At 35.8% G+C, this 26,964-nt stretch overlaps 2 protein-coding genes and 1 non-coding gene across 4 annotated transcripts in view; 2 read left to right on the top strand and 1 right to left on the bottom strand.

Moving 5' to 3' along the window:
• Window positions 1-10,376: 10,376 nt before the first annotated feature.
• The window catches only part of MINDY2 (MINDY lysine 48 deubiquitinase 2), a 76,580-nt gene continuing 59,992 nt past the window's right edge, over window positions 10,377-26,964 (bottom strand). For both annotated transcript variants that reach the window (XM_055435609.2, XM_055435608.2), the window contains 3 exons: window positions 18,660-18,833; window positions 13,681-13,887; window positions 10,377-12,415 (listed from right to left, as the gene is read on the bottom strand). In XM_055435609.2, the coding sequence (XP_055291584.2) occupies window positions 12,287-12,415; window positions 13,681-13,887; window positions 18,660-18,833 (510 nt within the window). In that variant the 3' untranslated portion in view covers window positions 10,377-12,286. The remainder of the gene's footprint in view (window positions 12,416-13,680; window positions 13,888-18,659; window positions 18,834-26,964) is intronic.
• Window positions 18,178-18,284, top strand: LOC129563672 (U6 spliceosomal RNA). Its single transcript, XR_008687412.1, has one exon. It is a non-coding gene; the product is annotated as a U6 spliceosomal RNA (small nuclear RNA).
• LOC148776450 (U6 snRNA-associated Sm-like protein LSm8) lies at window positions 19,322-20,674 on the top strand. The gene is made up of 3 exons (XM_088839874.1): window positions 19,322-19,331; window positions 20,169-20,266; window positions 20,456-20,674. The coding sequence occupies exons 1-3, from the start codon at window positions 19,322-19,324 to the stop codon at window positions 20,672-20,674; spliced, it is 327 nt and encodes a 108-aa protein (XP_088696000.1).

Below are 26,964 nucleotides of genomic sequence, written 5' to 3'. Positions count from 1 at the left end.
GTAGCTTATCAGGCTCCTCCATCCATGGAATTTTCCAGGCAAGAGTACTGCAGTGGTTGCCATTTCCTTTTCCAGGGGATCTTCCTGACCCAGGGATTAAACCCAGATCTCCCACATTGCAGACAGACGCTTTACCCTCTGAACCACAAATTGGAAATCCATTAAAAAAAACCACTACATAGCAGGACATCTGAGAGCTCCATCCATGTGTGTGCCTGAAAGTGAGTGGACTGGAACAGAGAGGAGTGAGGGAAGTGGTGGTGGAGCCAGCAGTGGCAGAGGTGGTTACGGCAGAGAAGGTAGAAGTTGGTTCACTGGGGACCAGAGGAGGAGGAGGTTGAAGGCAGTGAGAGGGTGAGTGGCTCTAGTGACTAGCTGCTCTCTCCAAAGAGAGATCACAGTGAAAAAGAAAAAAAAGAGAAATCACAGTGACTAGAGGTGGTGGGTATGGGAGGGAACTGCAATGGTAATTTAATAGGGATTACATTGAATCTATAGATTTGTCTTGAGTAGTATATTCATCTGACAATACTGATTCTTCCAATCCAAGAACTTGGTATATCTTTCCATCTTTTTGTGTCATCTTTGATTTCTTTCGTCAGTGTCTTACAGTTTTCAGAGTACACATCTTTAGCCTCCTTAGGTAGGTTATTTTTACTATTTTTGATGCAACAGAAATTGGGATTGTTTCCTTAATTTCTCTTTCTGATCTTTTATTGTTAGTTAATAGAGATGGAAGGGATTTCTGTGTATAAATTTTGTATCCTGCAACTTTACCGAACTCATTGATGAGCTCTAGTACTTTTCTGGTAGTGTCTTTAGGATTTTCTAAAAAACAGTGAGTTTCACTTCTTCTTTTTCCGGTTTGGATTCCTTTTATTTCTTTTTCTTCTCTGACTGTCATGGCTGCTGCTGCTAAGTCACTTCAGTCGTGTCCGAGTCTGTGTGACCCCATAGACGGAAGCCCACCAGGCTCCCCCTTCCCTGGGATTCTCCAGGCAAGAACACTGGAGTGGGTTGCCATTTCCTTCTCCAATGTGTGAAAGTGAAGTCGCTCAGTTGTGTCCGACCCTTAGTGACCCAATGGACTGCAGCCTACCAGGCTCCTCCATCCATGGGATTTTCTAGGCAAGAGTACTGGAGTGGCTTGCTATTGCCTTCTCCGGACTGTCGTGGCTAGGACTTCCAAAACTATGTTGAGTAAAAGTAGAGAGAGGACACCCTTGTCTCATTTCTGATTTTAGAGGAAATGCTTTGACCTTTTTACCACTGAATATGTTAGCTGTTGGTTTGTCATATATGGCCTTTATTGTGCTGAGGTAGGTTACACTTTCCAGAGAGTTTTTATTATAAATGATAGTGAATTTTATCAAAAGCTTTACCTCTATCTATTGAGCTTGAGCTTTTTCTGGTGAAAAATCAGCTGATAACCTTATCAAGAGTCCCTTTGATGTTATTTGTTGCTTTTAATATTTTTAAAATTTTTTTGTCAATTTGATTGTTATGTAAGTGTATAAATAAAATCTCAGAGCTAGAGTGATAATGTAACTATATACTAAGCAATTAAATTATAAATGGCATTAAAATTTACCCTGAAATTGGAAATTCAGATTATCATTAGCAAATACAGATTATCATTAGCAGAGAAGTTTGACTGCACTGCTGCTCCTGCTGCTAAGTCACTTCAGTCGTGTCCGACTCTGTGTGACCCCATAGACGGAAGCCCACCAGGCTCCCCCATCTCTGGGATTCTCCAGGCAAGAACACTGCACAGAGACCAAAATAAATCAACTGGTTGCAGACTCATATCAAAACCCTATCAGTCAGTGACAAGTGACAATTAAATTACATCTGGTAACAGGCTTTATAGTGGCAACTGAGTTGATGTACTTCAACTGTACAGCTCTATCTGGTGACAGGCAGATGATGACTGACTTGAAATCAGAATCCAACACTTATTTTCGTCCATGCATGGCCCTCCCATTATTCTGTCTGCACTTCAGTCTGTGCCTCTTTCCTGCACTGCATACTTGTCTCAGCCACAGTAGTGGTAAGTCCAAAAGCTGTGTGTGTGTGTTTGTCACTCAGTCATGTCCAACTCTTTGCAACCCCATGGATTGTAGCCCACCAGGCTCCTCTGTCCATGGGATTTTCTAGGCAAGAATACTGGAGTGGGTTGCAATTTCCTCCTCCAGGGGATCTTCCCAACACAGGGATCAAACCTGCATCTCCAGGCAACGATACTGGAGTAGGTTGCCATGACCTTCCCAACCCAGGGAGCAAACCCAGGTCCTCCGCACTGCAGGCAGATTCTTTATCATTTGAGCTACCTGGGAAGTTCAAGCCCACAAGCTAACCCTAGCCAAAATGAATGAAAAATGAATGTTGCTGAAGAGCTTCTTTGAAAAGGTGGAAAGAACCAATGATGAGACAGCAGAAGACTCTAAGACTGCCAACAAAAAGAAAGCAACATTTAAAAGAAAATACTAAGAGTCCTACTTAAATTACGGGCTCACTGCAACAGGTGATTCATTTCTCCAAGTCTGCTTTGTATAATCTGTGGTAACCAGCTACTGAACAAAGTCATGAAACCTTTAAAACTGCCTCATCACATGGAGACTAAGCACTCTCCATCAAAAGACAAGCGTTTGGAGTTTTTCAAAAGAAAAAACTGAACACGAAGAATGGAAGCAATTTATTGAAGGCCACCACTTCATCAAATGTGTCTGCCAAAAGCATCCTTCTTAGTGGCTAACTGCATTGGTAAAACCAAGAAGCCCTTTACTATTGAAGAGTTGACCCTGCCTGCTGCTAAGGACATTCGTAATGAATTTTTAGAAGAGGTTGCAGTTGAAACGGTGGCACATGTTCCTCTTTAGGCTAGCACCATAACTAGACAAACTGATAAAATAGCAGAGGATACTGAAGCACAACAGTTAGCAAGGATTAATGAGTCACTGTGGTGTGCAATCCAGGTTGATGAGTGTCTCAGTGTTGACAAGGAGGCAACAATGCTGGGTTTTGTGTGATCTATTTTTCAGGAGGATGTGCATGAGAATAGGTTGTGTGCACTTCTGTTGCCAACCAACAACGCAGTTGTAGGACTATTCAAGTCTTTGAATGATTACATATCAGGAAAATTGAGTTGGTCATTTTGTGTCAGTATATGCACAGATGGAGTGGATGCCGTGACTGGATGGATGGCTTTCTGGTTTCACTACTTCTGAATGTGAATCTACACACTGTGTCATCCATAAAGAAATGCTAGCAAGCTGAAAAATGTCATCTGAACTTAACAGTGTTTTGCAGGATGTGATTAAAATTGTCAACCATATGAAAGTACATGCCCTTAACCCATGTGTTTGCACAGCTCTAAAAGGAGATGGACACATACATCTCTTACACACAGCAGAAAGATGGCTTTCTAAAGGTAGATCACTGGCCAGAGTTTTTGAGTTACGAGAGCCTATCCAGAGATTTCTTCTAGAAAATCAGTTACCACTGGCAGCACATTTCAGTGACATAGAATAGGTCACAAAACCTGCTTACTTGTGTGACATATTCAACCTGCTCAACAAACTCAATCTGACACTTTAGGGGAAAGCAACAACTTTTTTCAAGGTACATGCAAAGCCAAACTGGAACTGTGGAGGAGACAAATGAACATGGGGATTTTTGACATTTCAAACATTACCAGAGATTCAGAAAGAGACTGAGCCAGGGCCTTCTTTATCCCAGCTGGTGCATGACCACCCATCTCAGCTTTCAAAAGAGTTTGAGCATTACCTTCCAACTACAAAAGACCCCCGAACTGGGAAAGAATGGATCCGCAACCCATTTTTTAATAAGCCAGGTGAATCAACTTTGTGCTAGAAGAGGATCCACTGCTTGAGAATGCAAATGACGATGGCCTTAAAATTACATTTGCGACAACTTCAACTCTCCATACATTTTGGATTAAAGTCAAGGCGGAATATCCTGATATTGCCACAAAAGTGCTGAAAATCCTGCTTCCATTTCCCCACATCTTATCTTTATAAAGCAAGGTTTCCTGTAGAGACAGTGACCAAATGAGATTACAGAGTAGACTGGACATAATCACTGTCTCCCATCACTCCCATAGGGAATTGTCCAGTTGCAGAAAAACAAGCTCAGGGCTCCCACTGATTCTGCATTATGGTGATTTGTATAATTATTTCATTGTATATCACAATGTAATAATAGAAATAAAGTGCACAATAAATGTAATGTGCTTTAATCATCTGGAAACCATCCTCCCCCACATTGGACCATGAAAAAACTGTATTCCATGAAACTGGTCCCCTGGTGCCAAAAAGATTTAGGACATCTGTAATACATCACACCAATAAAATGAAAGGTAAAAATCACCTGCTCATCTCAATAGACGCAGAAAAAGCGTTTGAAAAAATGCAGTATCATAAAATGATACTGCATACTGGATATAGCAGGAACATACCGCAACATAATAAAGGCCATATACAACAAACCCACAGCTAATATTATGCAGAATGAAGAGAAAGTGAAAATGTTTCCCTAAGATCAGGAATAAGGCAAGGATGCCCAGTTTCATCACACCTATTCAATACAGTTCTGGAAATCCTCATTAGAGCAATTAGTCAAGATAAAGAAATGCATCCAAATCAGAAAGAAAGAAAGAAGTTAAAATGTCATATAGGATCATAATATGATCCTATATATAGAAAATCCCAGGAATTCAAAATTCCCAACTAATTAAAAAATCTTGGAATTAGTCAATAATTTCAGTAAAGTGGCAGGATATACAAATCAATACATAGTGCGGCACTGGTATATAGTAATGAGTATGGCTACCTTGCTATACTAAACATCAACATACACAATCAATGAATTATTTGAAGAAGAAATGAACTTATCTCATTTAAAATGGCATCAAAAACAGTAAAATACTTAGGAATAAATTTAACCAATAAATTAAATATCTGTATAATGAAAACTATAAAACTTCACAGAAATTGAAGAAGACAAACAAATGAAATGATATCCCATGCTTACAGATTTGAAGAATTAATACTTTTAAAGCAGCCATACTACCCAAAGCCATTCACAGATTCAATGCATTACCCACCAATATGCCAAAGACATTCTTCACAGAAACAGAAAAACACTCCTAACACCCTGAATAGCCAAAGCAATCCAGAGAAAAAAGAACAAGGTGGAGGTATTACCCTTCCAGATTTCAAACTATACTACAAAACCATAGTAATCAACACAGTATGGTACTGGCACAAAAACAGACACATTGGAAAAGATTAAAAAAAAAAAGTTTAAAAAAAGAGTTGGTCCAAGTATGTTAAGACCCAATCCTAGGTAAATGTGAATTAATGTTAATTCCCCATTTTCCCACTTACTTTAAGTTTATAAGAAGTAGCTTAATGAGATGAATATACATAGCAGAAATACTTTTGGGTCTAAATATGAAAGTTTATTGAAATAAAATATAATCTATAATAAAAAATACTAATAGTGTTACCACTGGTTACAGATTTAAGTATATTAACAAAAATCTAACATTTTAATCCAAAAATGACACTATCTTTGTGGTACAATAACAAACATGAAATTAAAAGTTGAATAATACTGAATAATTCCTTCAGAAATATTTTATACTTTCTCATCTTTGTTCAATATGCTCCTTATAGGAGTATCCTCCAAAAGTGAAACTTCTGAAACTTAAGACTTATTTTTTAAATTCAAATAGTTTTAGCATAATTAGCATATAAAACAATAATTTTCTTAAAAATTCAGTTCAACCCTAAGCTGGGGAAATGCTTTTCGGAGGTTTTATTCAAAAACTGTATTTCAATGCTCTTTTCTATCAACCTCTAGGGCTGCTATTATTCTACAACTGGAATTCAAGCTGGTCATAAAACAAAACAGATCTATTATTTCAGAAGCAGAAAGGGCATTAAGATAGTAAAGGAAAGGAGGAGAAAAAAATAGGCACTCGTACACAGTCTATATATTTAAATTTTTTGAGAACTCTATTTCAGTTGGCCAGTCTTGGCCTGGTACAAAGATCTATCCTGGCAACCTCTGACCCAAATAGCTGGACAGTAAGTGGAAGAAGAAGAAAACCTTTTTTCTTGTTGTATTTCAAGATCACTTTCTCTGCGGTCATTACACCATTTCACTTGCTAGGCCCCCAAATATGTGCCACATCCCAATTACTCTGCACAATTCAAGGAAAAAAGACACATGCACTAACTTTAGGAAATTACTTTCATGGTACCTCTGAAGTTTCACAAGTGAAGATTATCCCTTTTGCTGATTGTTGGGTAGCAAGCACACATCAATCTCCGATCACATTATCCTACTTGTGATGTGTAGATCTGTGAAAACAATAGTTATCATTTTATTAAGAAAACAGCATTTTAACAAAAACCACTGGAAGCTTTTCAAATTCTCATCTTTAAAACTTTGTATTCAGATAGTTAGATCTTCTCAGAGGTTTTATGAGTTCCAATTCTTGCATCTTCTCATACCTAGAAAAACACTGACGTCATTAATGGTGAAATCTGCTTTGGCTATTAAAAAAAAAATTTTTTTTTTTACAATTAAAAGTCAAAATAGAGTAGCTATGGTTCAGACATCCTGGGAAATAACTATTTCCCAGATATCCTGAAAAATGATATTACAGGTGTGATTTCAGATTAGACGCTGTGACCTAATGTAGAACTTAATGCTCCTGTAATGCATTTTTGCTTCTGTATTTTGCTTGCTGCTCGTAAAACCAAAGTTACTCCATTTTAAGATAAGGTTGTTTTTAAGTAAAGATTCCTAAAATTGTTTTTGAAAAAATAAAAAGATAAAAAAAAAAAGGCAAGGGCAATAAAAAAATAAAATAAATAAAATAAAAAACTCTGTAAAGCTCTAGGATATCCTATATGGAAAAAATGGCTATTTCATTCAACTACCATGTAAAAAACAACTAAAAGAGACAAAATTGAGAGACATATAGGACAGATTAAATGCCAATCTTAGTCTTAAAACACATTTCATTAGTTAGAACTGTTCTGCAGGGTATTTCAGTTATAAAACTCATTTGGACAGGTCTTTAATTTGAGAATTTAAATGGGTATTTCAGTTTCCTAAATTCTTATTTAAAGCTACAACTACACTGGCACCAAAGAAGCCAGGATCACCTTCAGAAAAATTTTGCTTTGTCTACCATCTAATATAGGAGGTGCCTCTGCCTGTCAGGATATTGCAGTAAGGATAGATACAAAATCCTTAAAGTTAATCCTGACAAATTATTAAGTGGTTTGAAGGAATTCTTAGAATTAATATCAGACTAAGTAGAGACATTGTAACATAGTACTAAACTTTTTGATCTTTAAATCTACAGTGGGTTAAAGCTTAGGTTTTATGTTTCTGCCATGGTATTTTAACACCTTTTCTAGGACAGTCCTATGCTGTAAAAAAAACGTATTATAGGTAGACAAGTCTACATCTCACTCTTTCTCAGGTCAACAGTATAAAGCTAAGCTTGAGGCAACAGTTGAACACTTTTGCCCCTTATTATGAGTTGAATTTTTTTTGAGATCAGAAAAGGAAAGTTAGACATTAGAATCCTTCATGTAAAATACAAATATGCATATCACAATTTACTAAACTCTAATTTCTAACAGCAGAAACAATGGGATTAAGAAAGAGACATGTATGAGTTAAAATTTAGATAAATCTTCAAAATAAATTAACAGGCTCCTGTAATTTGTCCCTTTAGACTGCATTATTTCTGTATTACAGTATATTTTATTCAAGAATCCTTTGATTATAATTTTAGTTTTAGTGTCACTCCAAAAGAGTAACCACAATTTTTCATGTTTTCCCGAGTGTCGGACATCTGTAAAAATGACAGTCAATAACTAGAGGACCTAAGAACTGAACTGATTTCAGTTAGTTCTTTTACTATTTTTGGCTACTTTCTAATAGAAATTTAACTGTATATTATCAAATAACATTTTATAGTTAAAAAAATTAAATAATCCTAAAAAGGACAGTACATAAGAGATCTAAATGAATTTCATCCAGCAAAAACATTTACATATATGTATCAGTAATCTGATCCCACTGTACTTTGTTCCATGAAGGAATAGAATCTAACTATTTTGGTTTTGATTCTGTAGCCCTACAGAACACAAAAGCAACTGTAAAATTCTACATTTGTGGAAGAGGGAATTCCCTGGCATCCAGTGGTTAAGATTCAGCACTTCCACTGCAGGGAGCATGGGTTTGACCCCTGGTTTGGGAATTAAGATCCCACATACTGTGCAGTGCAGCAAAACAAAACAAACACACTTGGGGAGGAGATGATGCCATACTCAAACACAAGACAACTCTCCACACTTTAACAGCATTCAGAAAAAAACTGGCTTTAGAAATATTGCCATTGGGGGAAAAAATCTACACATTCAAGAGCAAAAGATGTGTAATATTTATGATTATTTCAAAAATACCCTGTGCTTATACTATGCCCTATATTCGAAGGTGCAAAGCACTAAAAACGAGCACTCTTTAGATACTTAAACTGAGGCACAGTAAATTTGCTGAAGACAGGATAAAAGCCAGTTTTCAGACAAAATGCTTCAGAATTTCACATTTCCCATTCCTTAAAATACAAATTATATGACATCTTTAATGCCATCTTATTTTTATCAAATTTTAGTATATTTATTATTAGGGTTTAAGTTGTATGTCCAAATATTTTGTGATAGGTAAAAGCCATAAGCTTTCCATCATGTTTTACTATAACTTCATTTAACAGGAAACTTAAATGAAATGCCATCAATTTGCTTTTTTTAAAAAAACAAATGATTTGTTTTAGGACAGCTCTAGAAATTCTTGCCTTGATTTTTGTCCAGCAGAATTTTATAAGTATCTGCTTGAAAGGCCAACATTAATATAGTTCTCTTCTTAAATATATATTTGACTTCTAGTCCTCTTTCCTCTCGAGATGTTTTGTCTCTTAGTGAACTGAGCTGCTTATTCATTGAAAACAAAATGTTACGGTATTGTGAAAGTACAAAATGGTTAATGTTGGATTCAATCAATAGGATGGTAAACTGCTTGTTAATTAAGCTAAGATCAAGAATATGGGGGAGAATTGAAAAAAAAAAAAAAAAGAATATGGGGGAGAATTCAAAACATAATGTGGGATAAGTAGTCAAATACTAGAGATGTGAGACAGAAAATATATTCCAAAGCCTAATTCTAATACTTAAATCTATATCTCATTCAACTACTTACTGGACATCTTGAAACATGAAGTGAAGTTACTTCACCTATGCACATTGAACTAGCATTTTACAGGAAGCAGCTAAATGCCAGTTTTAACTGCCTCAAATAGCTTGGTGTGTGTATGCTTACAATGATGATTCTTAAATTTGAGGAACGTTCCCAGATTCCCTTGAGAATCTATTAGAAGTCATACATAGATCCTTGATTCAGAAACACACACACACACAAAACACAGTTTTTAAGTGTTGATAACACTATAAATCACAGCACTGTTGATTCAATGGGATTGGCATGAGAAAATTTTCATACTATTAATAAAGACTGGTCACTAACCTTAAGGAATAGTCTTTGAAAGTACGAGAAAGTTCAGTGACCGTATCCATTCATTCATCTGCCTCTTTTGCTAGCTCTAATGGTGACTGGTTGATGCAAATGTGCCTCTAATCTAGCCTATAAATCTTAAAAACAAAAATGTTTAAGTTCTAATTTCTGCTAGTCTTATACATGTAACAATTTTCAAGCATTACAAAATACTGTGAAGGAAAGACTAATACACCACCATCAAATTCCAATATACCCAAACCAACAATGAAATATCTGAATATGTAATTTGTTGACTTGAGCAAAATAAAAACATAATCGTTCTAAATTCTTTTTTACTTTCAAGGATGCAAAACCAGATCTCTAAGAAAATTTTTTAACAGAATTAAACATTTAATTTTTCCCCCACAGTATTCAAAGTAAACATTTTATCATTGTTACTCTTGGTGTACCAAACTGAATTCCAGGAATGTAAGAAAGCCCAACTGGGAAATATTATATAGAAAAAGGCTGAATTAATAAGCACATTAAATTTCTTACTTATTTCTTGTAAGTATACATTGACATTTATTTCTCTGATAGCAGCACTGCTGGTTTTGAGTGAATATTTTTTCCTTCAGTGGGAATGCAGAATGGAGTGTTGTCTTTGGAACAAATTAGGAAGACAGTAACAACTAACAGAGGAATAACTTCTACACATATGTTTTTCAAGGGCAATGAATAGTTAAGAATATAATTACGGAAAAGTATGCCTCAAATACGTTTTTAAAAATTTCTCAGGATTTATTGTTTTGTTTCTTAATAAAATATAATGCACCAACACTACTATCTGTGTTTCCTCCTTTAACCAACAGAGTGATATCAAGAATAAACTTGGCCTAAAAATCAACTTGTTTGAGCTAATAGAGAACTGTGTAGTACATCTTATATCTGATTACTTGAGCAATATATGCATATTCTGGGTTACGGTCAAGTGGTTCACCAAATATTTTGTATGAAAGTTTTATAAACCAAACAGGTTCTCTGATGACTTATCATGCTAGCATGTGAAATTTGAAGGAATAACAAATGGTATAACATAAAGAGACATGCGATACAGGCGGACATGAAAGATACAGCTTGACCCTGAATATTTCCCTTAGAATAACTTCATCCATAAATAAGACTTTACTTTTTACATACAAATTTATCCTACAACTGGTCTTGGATCACAAAGAATGTTACGGACATAGCTTAAGAAATCAAGACGACGTTTTTTTTTTGTAGTCTTTCGTCCCCCCAGACCACAAAAAGCATTTTCTAAGTGGATGCTCAGGTTAAATTAAGATGCTCTTGAACAGACAAATTTACTGAGGCTTAGAATGTAAATCACATAACTACTTACAGCAGCAAATAGTCTTTCAAAAATGACTAAAACAAACTTTTAAATATAAAGCATATAAAAAGGACTATCAAGGATAGTTTTCCAAACTATAGAAATACAGGAAAATATGTGTTGCCTCATAATAAAGTTCAATAAATATTCTTTCTGAATCCTAGAAACACTATAAGATGTTATAGGTTATTTGGTTCTCATAAGTTAGAAAAATCTGATTGTTTCTACATAAATTCCTCCAAATTCTTATCTATCATCAAACAGATTTTTAATAATGCTTTTCCACTAGACTCAGAGATTATCTCTGTCTAACATCCTTTCAGAAATGTGCTTTTTTTTAATTTAATAAGTATACTTAATTTTCTACAAAATAAACATGATTTAAATTTTAAGGTTCAAGGTAATTATAGAAAAAGGTAGACACTGAACTATCTCTTTTTGCACATCCCTATATTTACAAGGGCTAGCATCCACTGTGGTTTCCTCTTTATACTCACTTGTCACACTGAATAAATAGTAACTGTGGTCCAAGTAACCTATATTAAAGATTTTAAAACTCCTCAAAATTTTACAACACTACAAAGTTATTAAGATCTGATTTTGATGAGTATTAGTGTAATGTAATTTTGTTACTGGAAAAGAAATACAAATCTTTATTTTTTTTCTATCTAAATTAAATCCAAGTTCCATTATCATTTTCTCAAGGTATATCTAAAATGTACATTCCTAAAGAAAGGTAAAGCTGTTCAAGGGCTGAACTAGTCCAATATACAACTGAAGGTTATTTATTCTTATTATTTTTGTCTTTTTTTTCTTTTTAAATCTATATTAAATCCCTGGTTTCTCATGGGTTAGATCATAATTTAACATTGTAAAAATTAATTTCAGAAACTATTGTGCTAATATTTAGATTTGAGGAAGGAATCAGACAAAATCAATGATCTCTATTCATTGTTAGAACAGAAGATGAAACAGCTTACTAACTGATATGAGTTATGAATGTCACTATGACACAAAATTTGCTGTTATTTACTTATTTGGCTACAATTGCATTATTTTTCATAAATAACAACACAGCATTTCCAACTTGTAACATGAAACTCCAGCTCATAAAGAGTGTACTGTGTGATTTTTAAAAAGTCTGATTGTAATTAAGTAACACCCTTTCCCCTGATAAACATGAACAAAATCCATTGGGAAATCAGGCACAGACGGTATTTATCGGTTTTTCTTCCTTTCCTCCTATGGTTGTTTCTGAAGACATATAGATGGCTCCAACAGAATCCACACTTGTTACAAAATGACACAGCTATTTTTCTCCTTTTCCTTTTCTTTATCTTTTTCTCGTGGTTCCTTTCGTTTACGTTCACCGTTTCCAGATTGTCTGCCACTTGACGGAGAGGCTTGTGCTGGCTGGCTTTGCTTTAAGGAAAATAAACAGGAAGAAATTATCACAATTTTTCTAAGATGCTTAAGCAGAGTTACCTAGAAAGAAAAACCATGAGAGTGAAAAGAATCATTAATGGAAAAAAGGCTACTGGTATATAAATTTTTAATGTTATATGGTACCTGCATAATTGCCTCTATCATTCAGAATAGATATAATTAATGTATCCATCATTGTAAGTAAATAAACAATAAATAACATGTAGCATTATCTTGCCTGAAGACTCAAATTCAAGACAATTTATATTAAAGTTTGGGAAAGTTAAAGAAAGTGACACCTTTTTGGCAAACTATAGTAGTTCTCCAAGATTTTATTACACATACTATAACAAACAGATTTTAAAAGGAGGGAAAAAGAAACTGAGGACTCGGTGTGAAATGTGTATTCTGTGCAATGAGAGAACTTCAGTGAAAAGTTAACCATAACATGGTAGGTTTTAACTTTTAAGCTTGGAGTAATCAATATTTGAGCTAGAAATAGAAATGTTATACCTATGTTAATAGAGATCTCTATATTTAAAGTTTCATCATAACTTAAAAGACATCATGCTTCCTAGTACACGTAAATCAAAGGAACAGTTGTAGCATGGTACAGTTAAACATAAAAGAAAGAGAATATTTTTTTCATTTAATGAGATTTAACTAATAGAAACACCCTAGTCACATTTCCAGTGCTTACAACATTTAACTGGGAAAAGGGAAAAGTAGAAAGTGTTAATAACCTTTGTTGAATACTCAGCACATGTTAGACATTGGATTAAGTGTTAACATTATTTGTTCTTAACCACAAACCTAAGAGTTAAGTATTATCTTCTACTTTACAAATAGGGAAAATGAGGCTAAGAGAGGTAGAGGACTTTGTCCATGGTGTACCGAGTAAGGAGAGACAGAAGCAGAAAATGCAAATCCACATTTATCTGGCTCCAAAGTCCACATTCTTTCCAGCAGTACCTCATACTGCCTTCTAATTGATAGGAAAGATTTGTTCAAATTGGTTTATATTGTATGACGCTATTAAGAATTTAATTTAGAAAATCTTGCCATCAAAACCTCAGAAAAAATAAATTTAACTAAATTAGAAATATATTAAGATAATCACAAACTTAGGACTGTGTCATAAAACCCATGGATGCTAAAATGCTAACAGAGTCAATATCTAACTTAAAAGTTTTGATCTCAGCACACATGTCTTTATTGCTAAAATGACCCTTATATTTAAGAGTCAGAACACTAGTCTTTACCGGGGCCTGTGTAGAAGCAGAAGCAGAAGTAGAAGCAGCAGCTGCTGCAGCTTGTTCCTGTTCCTGGTAATATTGAGAAGCTCGTCGATCCTCCTCTTCTTGGAGTTTCTTTGCTAGTTCCAAATCACTGATTCCTTCAGGTATTTGTTCCCAATTGATCTCTTGGCTCTGCTGTTCTTGTTGTAAAGATAAAGCCATAAGATAGTCCTAAGAAATTAAATGATAACCATCTTTAGCTGTGAAATTTTACCCAAGAACTAATGTGTATAAATACAGAGATTATATCTACAAATCTATGAAAATGGCTTTCTAAAAACATACTAGATGTTAAATATAAAAATAAAAGTTTACTATTTCTGTTTGGGAAATAGTATTATTTCAGCAATACTCCCATTGTTATCAATATTTTAAAAATTCATTCAAAATTCTTTCTAGAAGCAGTATATAATGCATTCAAGAAAGTTTATAAAAGAGAGAAGCACATGTCTATAGAAAATTGATACAAAATAGAAAGCATAAACAGGAAACTTAAGATTACCATATCATCATCACAGAGTCAACTATTGTTAACAATTAATATATAATTCACCTTGATTTTTTCTATATTCACATACGGATTCAAAGACATCTTCCAACTCCTGAAACTATCATAATCTGTTTTCTTTTCTATTTAATGTTATAAAAGTCTTCTGTTTTAAAAAATTGTAAACACAGACCCAAATTATTTATTAAATAGTCTTCCAAAGACAATTTTTAAAGCCAATGTAGCTGTCCATCAAACAATCATATTCAATTACTTAATCTTAATATCCACTTTTATTACAAATTAGTGCTGAATGAAACTCGACTATTCTGTGCACCTTCCCCAGCACACTCTCAAAGTAAGAGATTTATTAATAATGACAGAAGATATGTAAAAGGTTGTTGCCTGTGAACACCTTGTACTATCTAGCATGATCATCTTAGAGGCATCAAGGAATTGTCCTTCAAATTTTTCTCCTCGATTCTTCAAACTCCACTCTTTGCCAAGTCTTTGATTCTTAAAAAAAATATTTATTTTTATTTATTCACTTATTTGGCTGCACTGGGTCCTAGTTGTGGCAAGGGAGATCTTCAGTTGACACACATGGGATCTTCGATCTGACATGCAGGATCATTTTTCAGTTGTGGCATGTGAACTCTTAGTAGCAGCATGTGGGATCTAGTCCCCTAAGCAGGGATTGAACCTGGGTCCCCTGTCTTGGGACCGTGAAATCTTAGCCACTGGACCATCAGCAAAAACCCCCTTCTTTGCTACTTTGCAAACAATATCATTTTTTTTTTTTGCATTTCTTTTCCATGGGGATGGTCTTGGTCCCTGTCTCCTGTACAATGTCACGAACCTCTGTCCAGAGTTCATCAGGCACTCTATCTATCAGATCTAGTCCCTTAAATCTATTTCTCACTTCCACTGTATAATCATAAGGGATTTGATTGAGGTCATATCTGAATGGTCTAGTGCTTTTCCCTACTTTCTTCAATTTAAGTCTGAATTTGGCAATAAGGAGTTCATGATCTGAGCCACAGTCAGCTCCTGGTCTTGTTTTTGCTAACTGTATAGAGCTTCTCCATCTTTGGCTGCAAAGAATATAATCAATCTGATTTCGGTGTTGACCATCTGGTGATGTCCATGTGTAGAGTCTTCTCTTGTGTTGTTGGAAGAGGGTGTTTGCTATGACCAGTGCGTTCTCTTGGCAAAACTCTAATAGCCTTTACCCTGCTTCATTCTGTGCTCCAAGGCCAAATTTGCCTGGGAAGATATAAGCATCTGAATGCAGAGTTCCAAAGACTAGCAAGGAGAGATAAGAAAGCCTTCCTCAGTGATCAATGCAAAGAAATAGAGGAAAACAACAGAATAATTTCTCAAGAAAATTAGAGATTCCAAGGGAACGTTTCATGCAAAGATGGGCTCGATAAAGGACAGAAATGGTACGGACCTAACAGAAGCAGAAGATATTAAGAAGAGGTGGCAAGAATACACAGAAGAACAGTACAAAAAAGATCTTCACGACCAAGATAGTCACAATAACGTGATCACTGACCTAGAGCCAGACATGTTGGAATGTGAAGTCAAGTGGGCCTTAGAAAGCATCACTACGAACAAAGCTATTGGAGGTGATGGAATTCCAGTTGAGCTATTTCAAATCTTGAAAGATGATGCTGTGAAAGTGCTGCACTCAATATGCCAGCAAATTTGGAAAACTCAGCAGTGGCCACAGGACTGGAAAAGGTCAGTCTTCATTCCAATCCCAAAGAAAGGCAAAGCCAAAGAATGCTCAAACTACCGCGCAATTGCACTCATCTCACACGCTAGTAAAGTCATGCTCAAAATTCTCCAAGCCAGGCTTCAGCAATATGTGAACCGTGAACTCCCAGATGTTCAAGCAGGTTTTAGAAAAGGCAGAGGCACCAGAGATCAAATTGCCAACATCTGCTGGATCATGGAGAAAGCAAGAGAGTTCCAGAAAAACATCTATTTCTGCTTCATTGACTATGCCAAAGCCTTTGACTGTGTCGATCACAATAAACTGTGGAACATTCTGAAAGAGATGGGAATACCAGACCACCTGACCTGCCTCTTGAGAAACCTGTATGCAGGTCAGGAAGCAACAGTTAGAACTGTACATGGAACAACAGACTGGTTCCAAATAGGAAAAGGAGTACATCAAGGCTGTATATTGTCACCTTGCTTATTTAACTGATATGCAGAGTACATCATGAGGAACGCTGGGCTGGAAGAAGCACAAGCTGGAATCAAGATTGCCGGGAGAAATATCAATCACCTCAGATATGCAGATGACACCACCCTTATGGCAGAAAGTGAAGAGGAACTAAAAAGCCTCTTGATGAAAGTGAAAGAGGAGAGTGAAAAGGTTGACTTGAAGCTCAACATTCAGAAAACAAAGATCATGGCATCTGGTCCCATCACTTCATGGGAAATAGATGGAAAAACAGTGGAAACAGTGTCAGACTTTATTTTTGGGGGCTCCAAAATCACTGCAGATGCTGATTGCAGCCATGAAATTAAAAGACGCTTACTCCTTGGAAGGAAAGTTATGACCAACCTTGACAGTATATTAAAAAGCAGAGACATTACTTTGCCTATAAAAGTCCGTCTAGTCAAGGCTATGGTTTTTCTCGTGGTCACGTATGGATGTGAGAGTTGGACTGTGAGAAAAGCTGATTGCCGAAGAATTGATGCTTTTCAGCTGTGATGCTGGAGAAGACTCTTGAGAGTCCCTTGTACTGCAAGGAGATCCAACCAGTCCATTCTAAAGGAGATCAATCCTGGGTGTTCATTGGAAGGACTGATGCTGAAGCTGAAACTGCAATACTTTGGCCACCTCATGCGACGAGTTGACTCACTGGAAAAGACTCTGATGCTGGGAAAGGTTGGGGGCAGGAGGAGAAGGGGACGACAGCGAATGAGATGGCTGGATGGCATCACCGACTCTGTGGACATGAGTTTGAGTGAACTCCGGGAGTTGGTGATGGACAGGGAGGCCTGGCGTGCTGTGATTCATGGGGTTGCGGAGAGTCGGACACGACTGAGCGACTGAACTAAAACAATATCATACGTATATTCTCAAGATCTTATGACTAGATTGCTGTGGCAATCTACTGCTTTACTACAATCCCTCTGTGCCAGTATTTTTTATATACAGTGGTTTAAAAGTCTTGTATATTTCTCTTAAATAACATTTAAAAACAATGCCCCTGTATATCTTCTGGAGGAAAATGAGTATGGATTACTATGGCTGTTTGTCAAAGCAAAGTTGAGAGTCCTAGAGAGATTAGCATTTGTTTGAATCAAGTATTCTTTTGTCCATTCACAGCTTGCTATTCAAACTGCCATTACAGAACTTATATAATAGTTGGTAAAATACCTGCCTCCCCAACTGACTGCTGAATCTCTGAGAACAGGACAGAATGATTTATCTTTGTGTCCCCAGGACATAGTGACAGTGTTCAATACAACTGCTCAATGAATACTGGTTAAATGAACACAGTCTCTATGCACTTAAATTGTTATCAGCAAAACATGTGCCAACTGTTTAACATAACCATATTTCCGCCTCAGTTAAAGAAAATGTCATATCACTGTTAGACTTCTAGTAATAAACACAATTGTGGCTCTAAGCCTACCCGCCAACAAGCAAAAATTTCATCTATCTCAGTTCTAAATAAGAATTCTACCAGCAGTGCAGCTCCCGCTGTAAAAGTGTCTGTTCTTCCTTACATTGGATTTTAAAGCTTAGAATAGCCCCTATTCTTTACCCAGTGCATGCAATCCTGAAGACGCTCTCTGTTCTACTTTTTTCTGACTAACCAAAATAGATCTCAAATATGTACTCATCTTTTCGTCTCTACCTCTAAGGCTAAGCAAATTGCTAGTCGCTTACACCAGTGTCCTTCCTATGCATTTGCCACATAGCAGGTTTTTAAAAAGGTAAAGCAGTGATTCCTTCAGCAGCATATATTCTAAAATTGGAACGACACAGAGAAGATTAACATGGCCCCTATGAAAGGATGACATACAAATTTGTGAAGCATTCCATATTTTTTACAGAAGTAGAAATATACTGTGGTACATATGAAACATCCAATGTTATAAACTAATGTTACCTCACTTTAAAAAAAAGGTAAAGTAGATCATTGTCACTTCCATGTTTAATACCTAGCATATCTTCCCTCCTACAATTAGAATAAAATTCAAAACTCTTTACCACGACCTTCACAGTTCAATATAATTAGGCCTTCTGAACCAAAGTGTACAATTAATGTAGAATAATCATTTACCTATTGAGGAAGTATCAGAATTTCACAAGTATTGATATATTAATTAACACATTTTTAGTTCAAAATTCTGAATAAGTTCATATTTGAAAGGAATGAGCACTTATCAATAAAACAATATGAAGATAAAACAACATATTTACCTGATCTATCTGATCTTGTTGTCCTCTGTATACAGTTTCAGGATCCGAAGGAGGCCGCAGATGAAATTCTGAGTCACAGAAATTTCCATCACCATCAACATTGTGTAGGCTTTCCCAAACAACTTTTTCTTCAGTGAGAAATCCTTGGTCTGTTACCAACAAATATAGTAGACCCTTAATAAGAAATAAGAAAAAGGACTGTTAAGTTGATTAAAACTAGTTTAAAAAATTTATAATTTAGAAGAAATTCTATAATCTGTTTAAAATATAATTATTCCTACTAATTTCATGTTATGTCATCCTACTGCATGACATACTAAATAGCAGACCAAGAAGACAACTTACTTGCTCACTGAGTTATATCCACTTGACTTTGAATATAGTTTATAATTGCTACACCATAGTATAATGAGAATTAGGAGCTCTTGGCGTCTCAACTAATTCATAACTTATAAACAGCTGCTTGGGGTTTTTTAATCTCCTTTCACAAAACAGAAAATACTAGACAATAAATCCCTAAAAAATACATCAAATAACAAGACATAGTACAATTAAATTATATAATAATGCCTATTTCTTAAAAAAATTAAGCCTATATCACTAATGCAATCCATATCAATTTTTCCCTCTCTGCACCATTGCTGCTCTTAATTTATACACTAATGGTACTTTGTACTTTTTTTATTGTAGCACTGAATCATACTATACAACGATTATGTTTTCCTCCTTGTTCTCCAGACTATATAATCTATCTCTTGGCATACTGTGAAAGTGAAATCGCTCAGTCATGTCCAACTCTTTGCGACCCCATAGACTGTAGCCTACCAGGCTCCTCTGTCCATGGGATTTTCCAGGCAATTGTACTGGAGTGGACTGACATTTCCTTCTCAAGGTGATCTTCCCAACCCAGGGATCGAACCCAGGTCTCCCGCATTGTAGACAGATGCTTTACCGTCTGAGCCATCAGGGAAGTCTACTGTAGGCTGTATCATAAAGCTGGAGTCTAATATTTATTGAATCAATGTATTCATAATGTATTTACAGTCATTATCATAGAATTTAGCATTGATCTCTAACTGTTCATATGCATCAGTTCTAATTCCAATCATACGTAAAGGGTCCCTAGTATAATGCTTGTAAGCAATTTTTTCTTCAGATTTGCCAAGGACAAGACTTTCAGTTACTTAGAGTTCCCACTGGTTAATATAGTGTTTATAATTGCACAAGAATCATACTTTTAAAGTTTTCACTTATGCACAATCTTAATAATAAGAAATTCCTTTAAAGAATCTTGTGGTACATGTAGCAAAATTACTGAATAAATTCTGAAGCTTAAAAAAAAAAAAACCTAAGTAGTTACTCTTGAACATTTATTCATGTGTCCAGCACTGTGAGACACAGCTCTTCCTAGAGTACAAAGTCTTTCCTATTGTCTAATAGCAGTTACATTCGAGAATCAGCTGTAGCTTTTTCTAGCTCATTTGGTCGCCCGGGCTGTTGTGTCTGCAGTTGCCAGGTCGTGTATCGTGACGTCCGCCTTGGAGAACTACATCAACCGAACTGTTGCTGTCATTACTTCTGATGGGAGAATGATTGTGTACAACTCTGTGAAGAAGAACTAGCCCTGCATTCTAAGCTAAGAACCTGGATCAGAAAAAGAGTCACTTCCTAGAGTCATATGAATGTATGTGGCAGAACCAAACTGGGATTTAAACTGGATTTGACTCCAAAGCCTAAGGCCAGTGGCCTTGCTTCCTTCTTAATCAAGAGAGCAGTCACGGTTTTATTTTTTTAAGGGAACACTGAAAGGTTTTGACCAGACCATTAATTTGATACTGGATGAAAGCCATGAACAAGTGTTCAGCTCTTCACAGGGAGTAGTACAAGTGGTACTAGGGTTATACATCGTAAGAGGCAACAATGTTGCAGTCATTGGAGAAATTGATGAAGAGACAGATTCTGCACTTGATTTGGGGAATATTCGAGCAGAACCTTTGAACTCTGCAGCACACTGAGGAAAAACTATGTGTAAATCTTTGTACAGAAACTGATTATTCTGAGATTGATGGTCAGAATTTTTAGGAATGTGTAATTGTGGATTTTGACTCCATGTTGATTCATTGTAATATGATATGTAAATTAAAATATTTCTACATTTTCTTGAAAAAAAAACAAAAGAATCAGCTGTAGACATTGATTAATTTATAAAGTCACTGAAATGACTACAGCAACATGAAAAGTATTTATAAAGAAAAACATTTTGGTATAAAGTTTAAAGATACTATTTTAAGCAAAAATTAAGTCCAGGATCATTTTTTTAAAAATCAGGCTATATTCTAATTTATCAAATATTAAGTGCCTGCCAGATACTCAGCACTATGCTAAGTGATTGAGGATTCATATCATGGATAGTAATGATCCCACCTTACTCTGGTATCAGGTCCTCCTTTTCTGTGATTCCACAGAATTCTGGACTTAACACTATTACAGCACTTCATACACTGAATTATCTTTGTTTACTTATCTCGACCAATACATTTCAAGCTTGACCTATTTTTAATACCCAGTTAGGGTCTACCTTGTTTTAGGAAAATTTAAGAGTAAAAACTTAATTTTCCACTGAACAAGTCTGACTCTTTTGTTTAATACTTATCACAATGCATTTCAACATATTATACAATAGATAAGTTTTACAGTTTATTCTATGTAGGTAGTATATTAGATTGGGTGTTTGTTGGGAAGGAACTATAATCTTATCAATAATTGTCTCCAAATGACACTTTCAGTTCAGTTCAGTTCAGTCGCTTAGATTCTAGGAGGGTTTTTATGAAAGCTATTACTATCCATAGCACAAGAATATTTAAAAGTTTTAATTAAACGGGTAGTTCTTGCATATCTAACCTATCTTCTTATGGACACCAGCCTCAATTTCTTCCTCTTTTAGATGTTGACATTTATCAAAAAAGTCTATAACTGGTCCACTGACAACAATGCTGGTTATTACTTAACAGTTCCTTGACATAACTGCAGTGTAAAATAGCAAAGCATATATCCATGTTGTACTGAATACTTTAGGTTCATTTGTTCCTGACAGTCTACAATTAGATCACCACTAAGAATATTTCTTGGGAATTCCCTGGCCGTCCAGTGGTTAGGAAGCAATGTTTCACTGCTGTGGCCCGAGTTCAATCCCTGATTGGGGAACTAAGATCCCGCAAACCACATGGTGGGGCTAAAAAGGAAAAAAAAATTTCTTGCTTTTGTATCCCAGCACTTCGGCTATATTGTCTAGCCAAAGTTTGCTTCTCTAACCTTAAATCTTTTTCCTAATCTCACTCACCAGTCTCTAAAATATTCATTTCATAAAAAATACAAAATACATATATTAAATTCATAGATTAATATATAAAATGTACATTATGTGAAAATAAATTAGATAATTTTTATAATTTTTTTAAGTGGGCAATTTTAACTATTAAAGACTGAACAAAAATCTATTCTATGTAAAATACTCTAATAATTTTATACAGAGTATATATTATTTGTTTTAACAATACACATAAAGCCATCACATTTTATAAACTGGAAAAATGGAAGAAAATATAATAATGTAATACAAAAGTTAAGTAATTCCAGCCTTTAAAGTACAGAGGAAAGCACTGCTAGTCCTGGTTAACTAGGTTGGATTTGAATTATTTAAAGCCTGGTCTCTCAGATGTAAAGTGGGAATAATAATATCCATTCCTCACAGGGGAGTTGTGAAAATTAAATGAGATAATGATATGGCTACCAGAAAGCATAAAAATCTTTTCTACTAATCACAGTAAAAATAAGCCCCATTAACCGAATAATACAATTACAGATACTTTTGACTGACTGCCAATTTATTATAGACTGGTAGTTTATTATTATTATAGGTCCCTAGTTATAGACACCATTTATCTATACAGTGTTGAGAAAATATTCTATCCAGATATTAAATTTAATTTTTGTTGAAAGTATATCTAGAATTCCATGGAATGAACTGTGTTTCTACTCTAGGTATTCCAAAGAGTTTACAGAAGCAGGAAGATACAAAATAAAGTGATCATTAAACAGGAATGCATAAAATGGCCCTAAAAATCTCAGGGTCCTTCAAAAGTGAAATGTTAGAAACCTTCCTGTTCCTGCCAGTAAATGATCTTGCCTTCCACATTATAGAAAATAGAAGTACTGAAACAATAACTATTTCCTGCCATCAAATCTATAAACCTACCTGTAGCCATTGTTGTTATTTGTTGTTCAGTCACTCAGTCATATCTGACTCTGCGAACCCATGAACTGCAGCACCATAGACTTCCCTGTCCTTCACTATCTCCCAGAGTTCACTCAAACTCAAGTCCATTAGGTTGGTGATGCCATCCAGCCATCTCATCTTCTGTTGTCCCTTTCTATTCCTGCCTTCAGTCTTCCCCAGCATCAGGGTCTCTTCCAGTGAATCAGCTCTTCACATTCAGGTGGCCATTCAGGTGGAGCTGATTCCAATGAATCAGGTGGCCATTAAATGAATCAGACCATCCAATGAATCAGGTGGCCATTCAGGTGGAGCTGATTCCAATGAATCCGCTCTTTGCATTCAGGTGGCCATTCAGGAAGAGCTTCAATTTCAGCATCAGTGCTTCCAATGAATATTCAGGGTTGATTTCCTTTAGGATTGACTGATTTGATCTTGTAGCCCAAGGGACTCTCAAAAGTCTTCTCCAGCACCATAGAATCAATTCTTCAGCGTGCAGCCTTCTTTATGGTCCAACTGTCACATGTATACATGACTACTGGAAAAACCATAGCTTTGACTATATGGACCTTTGTCGGCAAAGTGATGTCACTGCTTTTCTTCCAAGGAGCAAGTGTCTTAATTTCATGGCTGCAGTCACCATCTACAGTGATTCTGGAGCCCAGGAAAATAAAATCTGTCACTGTTTCCCCATCTATTTGCCATGAAGTGATGGGACCAGATGCCATGATCTTAAGTTTTCTGAATGTTGAGTTTTAACCCAGATTTTTCACTCTCATCTTTCACTCTCATCAAGAGGCTTTTTAGCTCTTCACTTTCTGTCACTAGGGTGGTAACACCTGCATATCTGAGGTTGTTGATATTTCTTCCAGAAATCCTGATTCCAGCTTATGAGTCAACCAGCCTGACATTTCGCATGATGTACTCTGTATATAAATTAAATAAGCAGGGTGACAATATATAACCTTGACATACTTCTTTCCCAATTTTGGACTGTTGTTCCATATAAACTTCTAACTGTTTCTTTCTGTCCTGCATACAGGTTTCTCAGGAGACAGGTAAGGTGGTCTGGTATTCCCACCTCTTTAAGAATTTTTCATTACTTTTTGTGATCCACACAGTCAAAGGCTTTAGCATAGTCAATGAAGCAGAAGTAGATGTATTTTTTAATTCCTTTGCTTTCTCTATGATCCAGTGAATGCTGGCACTTTGATCCCTCAAAGAATGTCCAAACTACCATACAACTGCACTCATTTCACATGTTAGCAAGGTAATGCTCAAAATCCTTCAAGCTAGGCTTTAGCAGTATATGAACCGAGAACTTCCAGATATACAAGCTGAATTTAGAAAAGGCAGAGGAACCTATAGTCATAATCACTATGATTATGTCTATTCTTTCCCTTCTTTATGATGAAGAGGTCTCTTTTTAAATCAAAGGTCTATCCCTTTCACCTATGAAAATGTCTATCCTTTCTCATCTTCCTTATCTATTTATCTGTTGATGGACACTTAGGCTGCTTCAATGTCTTGGCTATTACAAATAGTGCTGCTATGAACACAGGGATGTATTTACCTTTTTCAACTAAGGTTTTTGTCTTTTCTGGATACACACCCAGGAGTGGAATTGTTGGATCATATGGTAGTTCTATTCTTAGTTTTTTGAGGAATCTTCATACTGTTTTCCATAGTAGCTATACCAATTCACTTTCCCACCTACAGTTTACCCTTTTCTTCACACCCTCTCTAGCATTTATTACTTATAAACTTTTTGATGATGGCCATTCTGACCAGTGTGAGTGATATTCATTGTGGTTTTCATTTGCACTTCCCTAATAATTAGCAGTTTTGAGCATTTTTTCATATGCCTGTTGGCCATTTGTATGTCTTTTTGGAGAAATGTCTATTTAGGTCTTCTGCTAATTTTTGATTTTTTTTTTTTTTTAATTTAGTTGTATGAGTTCTTTGTATGTTTTGGAAATTAACCCCTTATATGACACAACATTTGCAAATGTTTTCTCCCATTCAGTGGGTTGCCTTTTTGTTGTTGATTTCCTACACTGTGCAAAAGCTTTTAAATTTGATTAGGTTCCTTTTATCTTTGCTTTTATTTCTTTTGCCTTGAGATACTGATCTAAGAAAATACTGCTGTGATTTATCAAAGAATGTTTTGCCTATGTTTTCTTCTAGGTAATGGCCTCATAGAATGAATTTGGTAATGTTCCCTCCTCTTCAGTCTTCTGGAATAGTTTGAGAAAGATAAGTTCTTTGTATGTTTGGTGGAATTTTTCAGTAAAACTATCTAGTCTGGGCTTTGGGGGAGTTTTTTGGTGTTGTGATCCAAAAAAAAAATTTTTTTTTAACAGATTGTTTTACTTCTAGTGATCAGTCTGTTCAAAGTATGTTTCTTCTTACTCAGTTTTAGCAAGCAGTAGGTTTATAAAAACTTGTCCATTTTTTTTAAGGTTGTCCCAATTTGGTGGCATAGGAGTTTTATGGTGTCATGTCTTACATTTAAGTCTTTAAGTCGTTTTGAGTTTATTTTTGTATATGGTTTGAGGGAATGTTCTAACTTCATTGATTTACATGCATCTGTCCGACTTTCCCAATACTACTTCCTAGAGAAACTGCATTTTCTCCACTGTCTATTCTTGTTTCCTTTGTCGAAGATTAATTGACCATAGATGTGTGAGTTTATTCCTGGGTTCTTTACCTTGTTTCACTGGATCCATATATCTGTTTTTGTGTCAACTCCATGCTTCCCTCCCCCTGATGCTTTTTGATGACTGTTCAGTTCAGTTCAGTCGCTCAGTCGTGTCCGATTCTTTGCAACCCGATGAACTGCAGCACGCCAGGCCTCCCTGTCTATCACCAACTCCCGGAGCTCACTCAAACTCATGTCCATCGAGTCGGTGATGCCATCCAGCCATCTCATTCTCTGTCGTCCCCGTCTCCTCCTGTCCCCAGTCCCTCCCAGCATCAGAGTCTTTTCCAGTGAGTCAACTCTTCGCATGAGGTGGCGTGGTATTCTAAAGTCTGGGAGGATTATGCCTACAGTTGTTCTTTTTCTTCAGGATTGCTTTGGCAATTCTAAGTCTTTTGTGGTTCCTTATAAATTTTAGGAATGTTTGTTCTAATTCTGCAGAAAATGTCATGGGCTATTTGAAAAGGATTGCATTAAATCTGTAGATTGCTTTGGGTAGTATGGCCATTTTAATAATATGAATTCTTCCATCCAAGAGCACAGGATATCTTTCCATTTCTTTGAATTGGCTTCAATTTCCTTTACCAATGTTTTATAGTTCTCAGTATACAGGTCATTCACTTTCTTCGTTAGGTTTACTTCTAGGTTTGTTTGTTTGGAGGGGTTTCACGATAAAATTTTGAACAGGACTTTTAAAATAATGTTTCTGATACTTGTTGATTTAAAGAAATTCAACACATTTCTGTATATTAATATGGTATCCTACTACCTTACTGAACTTATTAGATATAATAGTTTTTGTGTGGTAGCTTTAGGGTCTTTTGTATAAAGAATCATGTCATCTGCATAGGATGACAGTTTTACCTCTTTCCTTCCAATATGGATACAATTTATTTACTTTTCTTATCTGTTTGCTGTGGCTAGAACTTCCAATACTATGCTGAATAGAAGTGATGAGAGCAGGCATCCTTGCCTTGTTCCTGAATTCAGCAGGAAGGTTTTCAGCTTTTCACCACTGAGTATTTTACTGGCTATGGGTTTGTCATAAATGACTTTTATTATGTTGAAATAGGTTTCCTCTATACTCACTTTGTTGAGATTTTTTTAAAAATAATTTTATTTATTTTTGGCTGTGCTAGATCTTTGTTGCTATGCAGGTTTTTCTCTAGTTGTGGCAAGCAGGGGCTACTGTTTGTTACAGTGCATGGGCTTCTCTTGTTATGGAGCACAGGCTCTAGCGTACACAGGCTTCAGTAGCTGTGGTATGTGGGCTCGGCAGTTGTGGTTCCCAGGTTCTAGAGGACAGGCTCATCAGTTGTGTTTCTTGGGCT

The sequence above is a fragment of the Moschus berezovskii genome, chromosome 9 (assembly GCF_049115385.1).
Source record: "Moschus berezovskii isolate FMDL1 chromosome 9, NW_MosBer_1.0, whole genome shotgun sequence".
Lineage (NCBI taxonomy): Eukaryota > Metazoa > Chordata > Mammalia > Artiodactyla > Moschidae > Moschus > Moschus berezovskii.
This window is presented reverse-complemented; position numbering and strand designations above follow the sequence as displayed.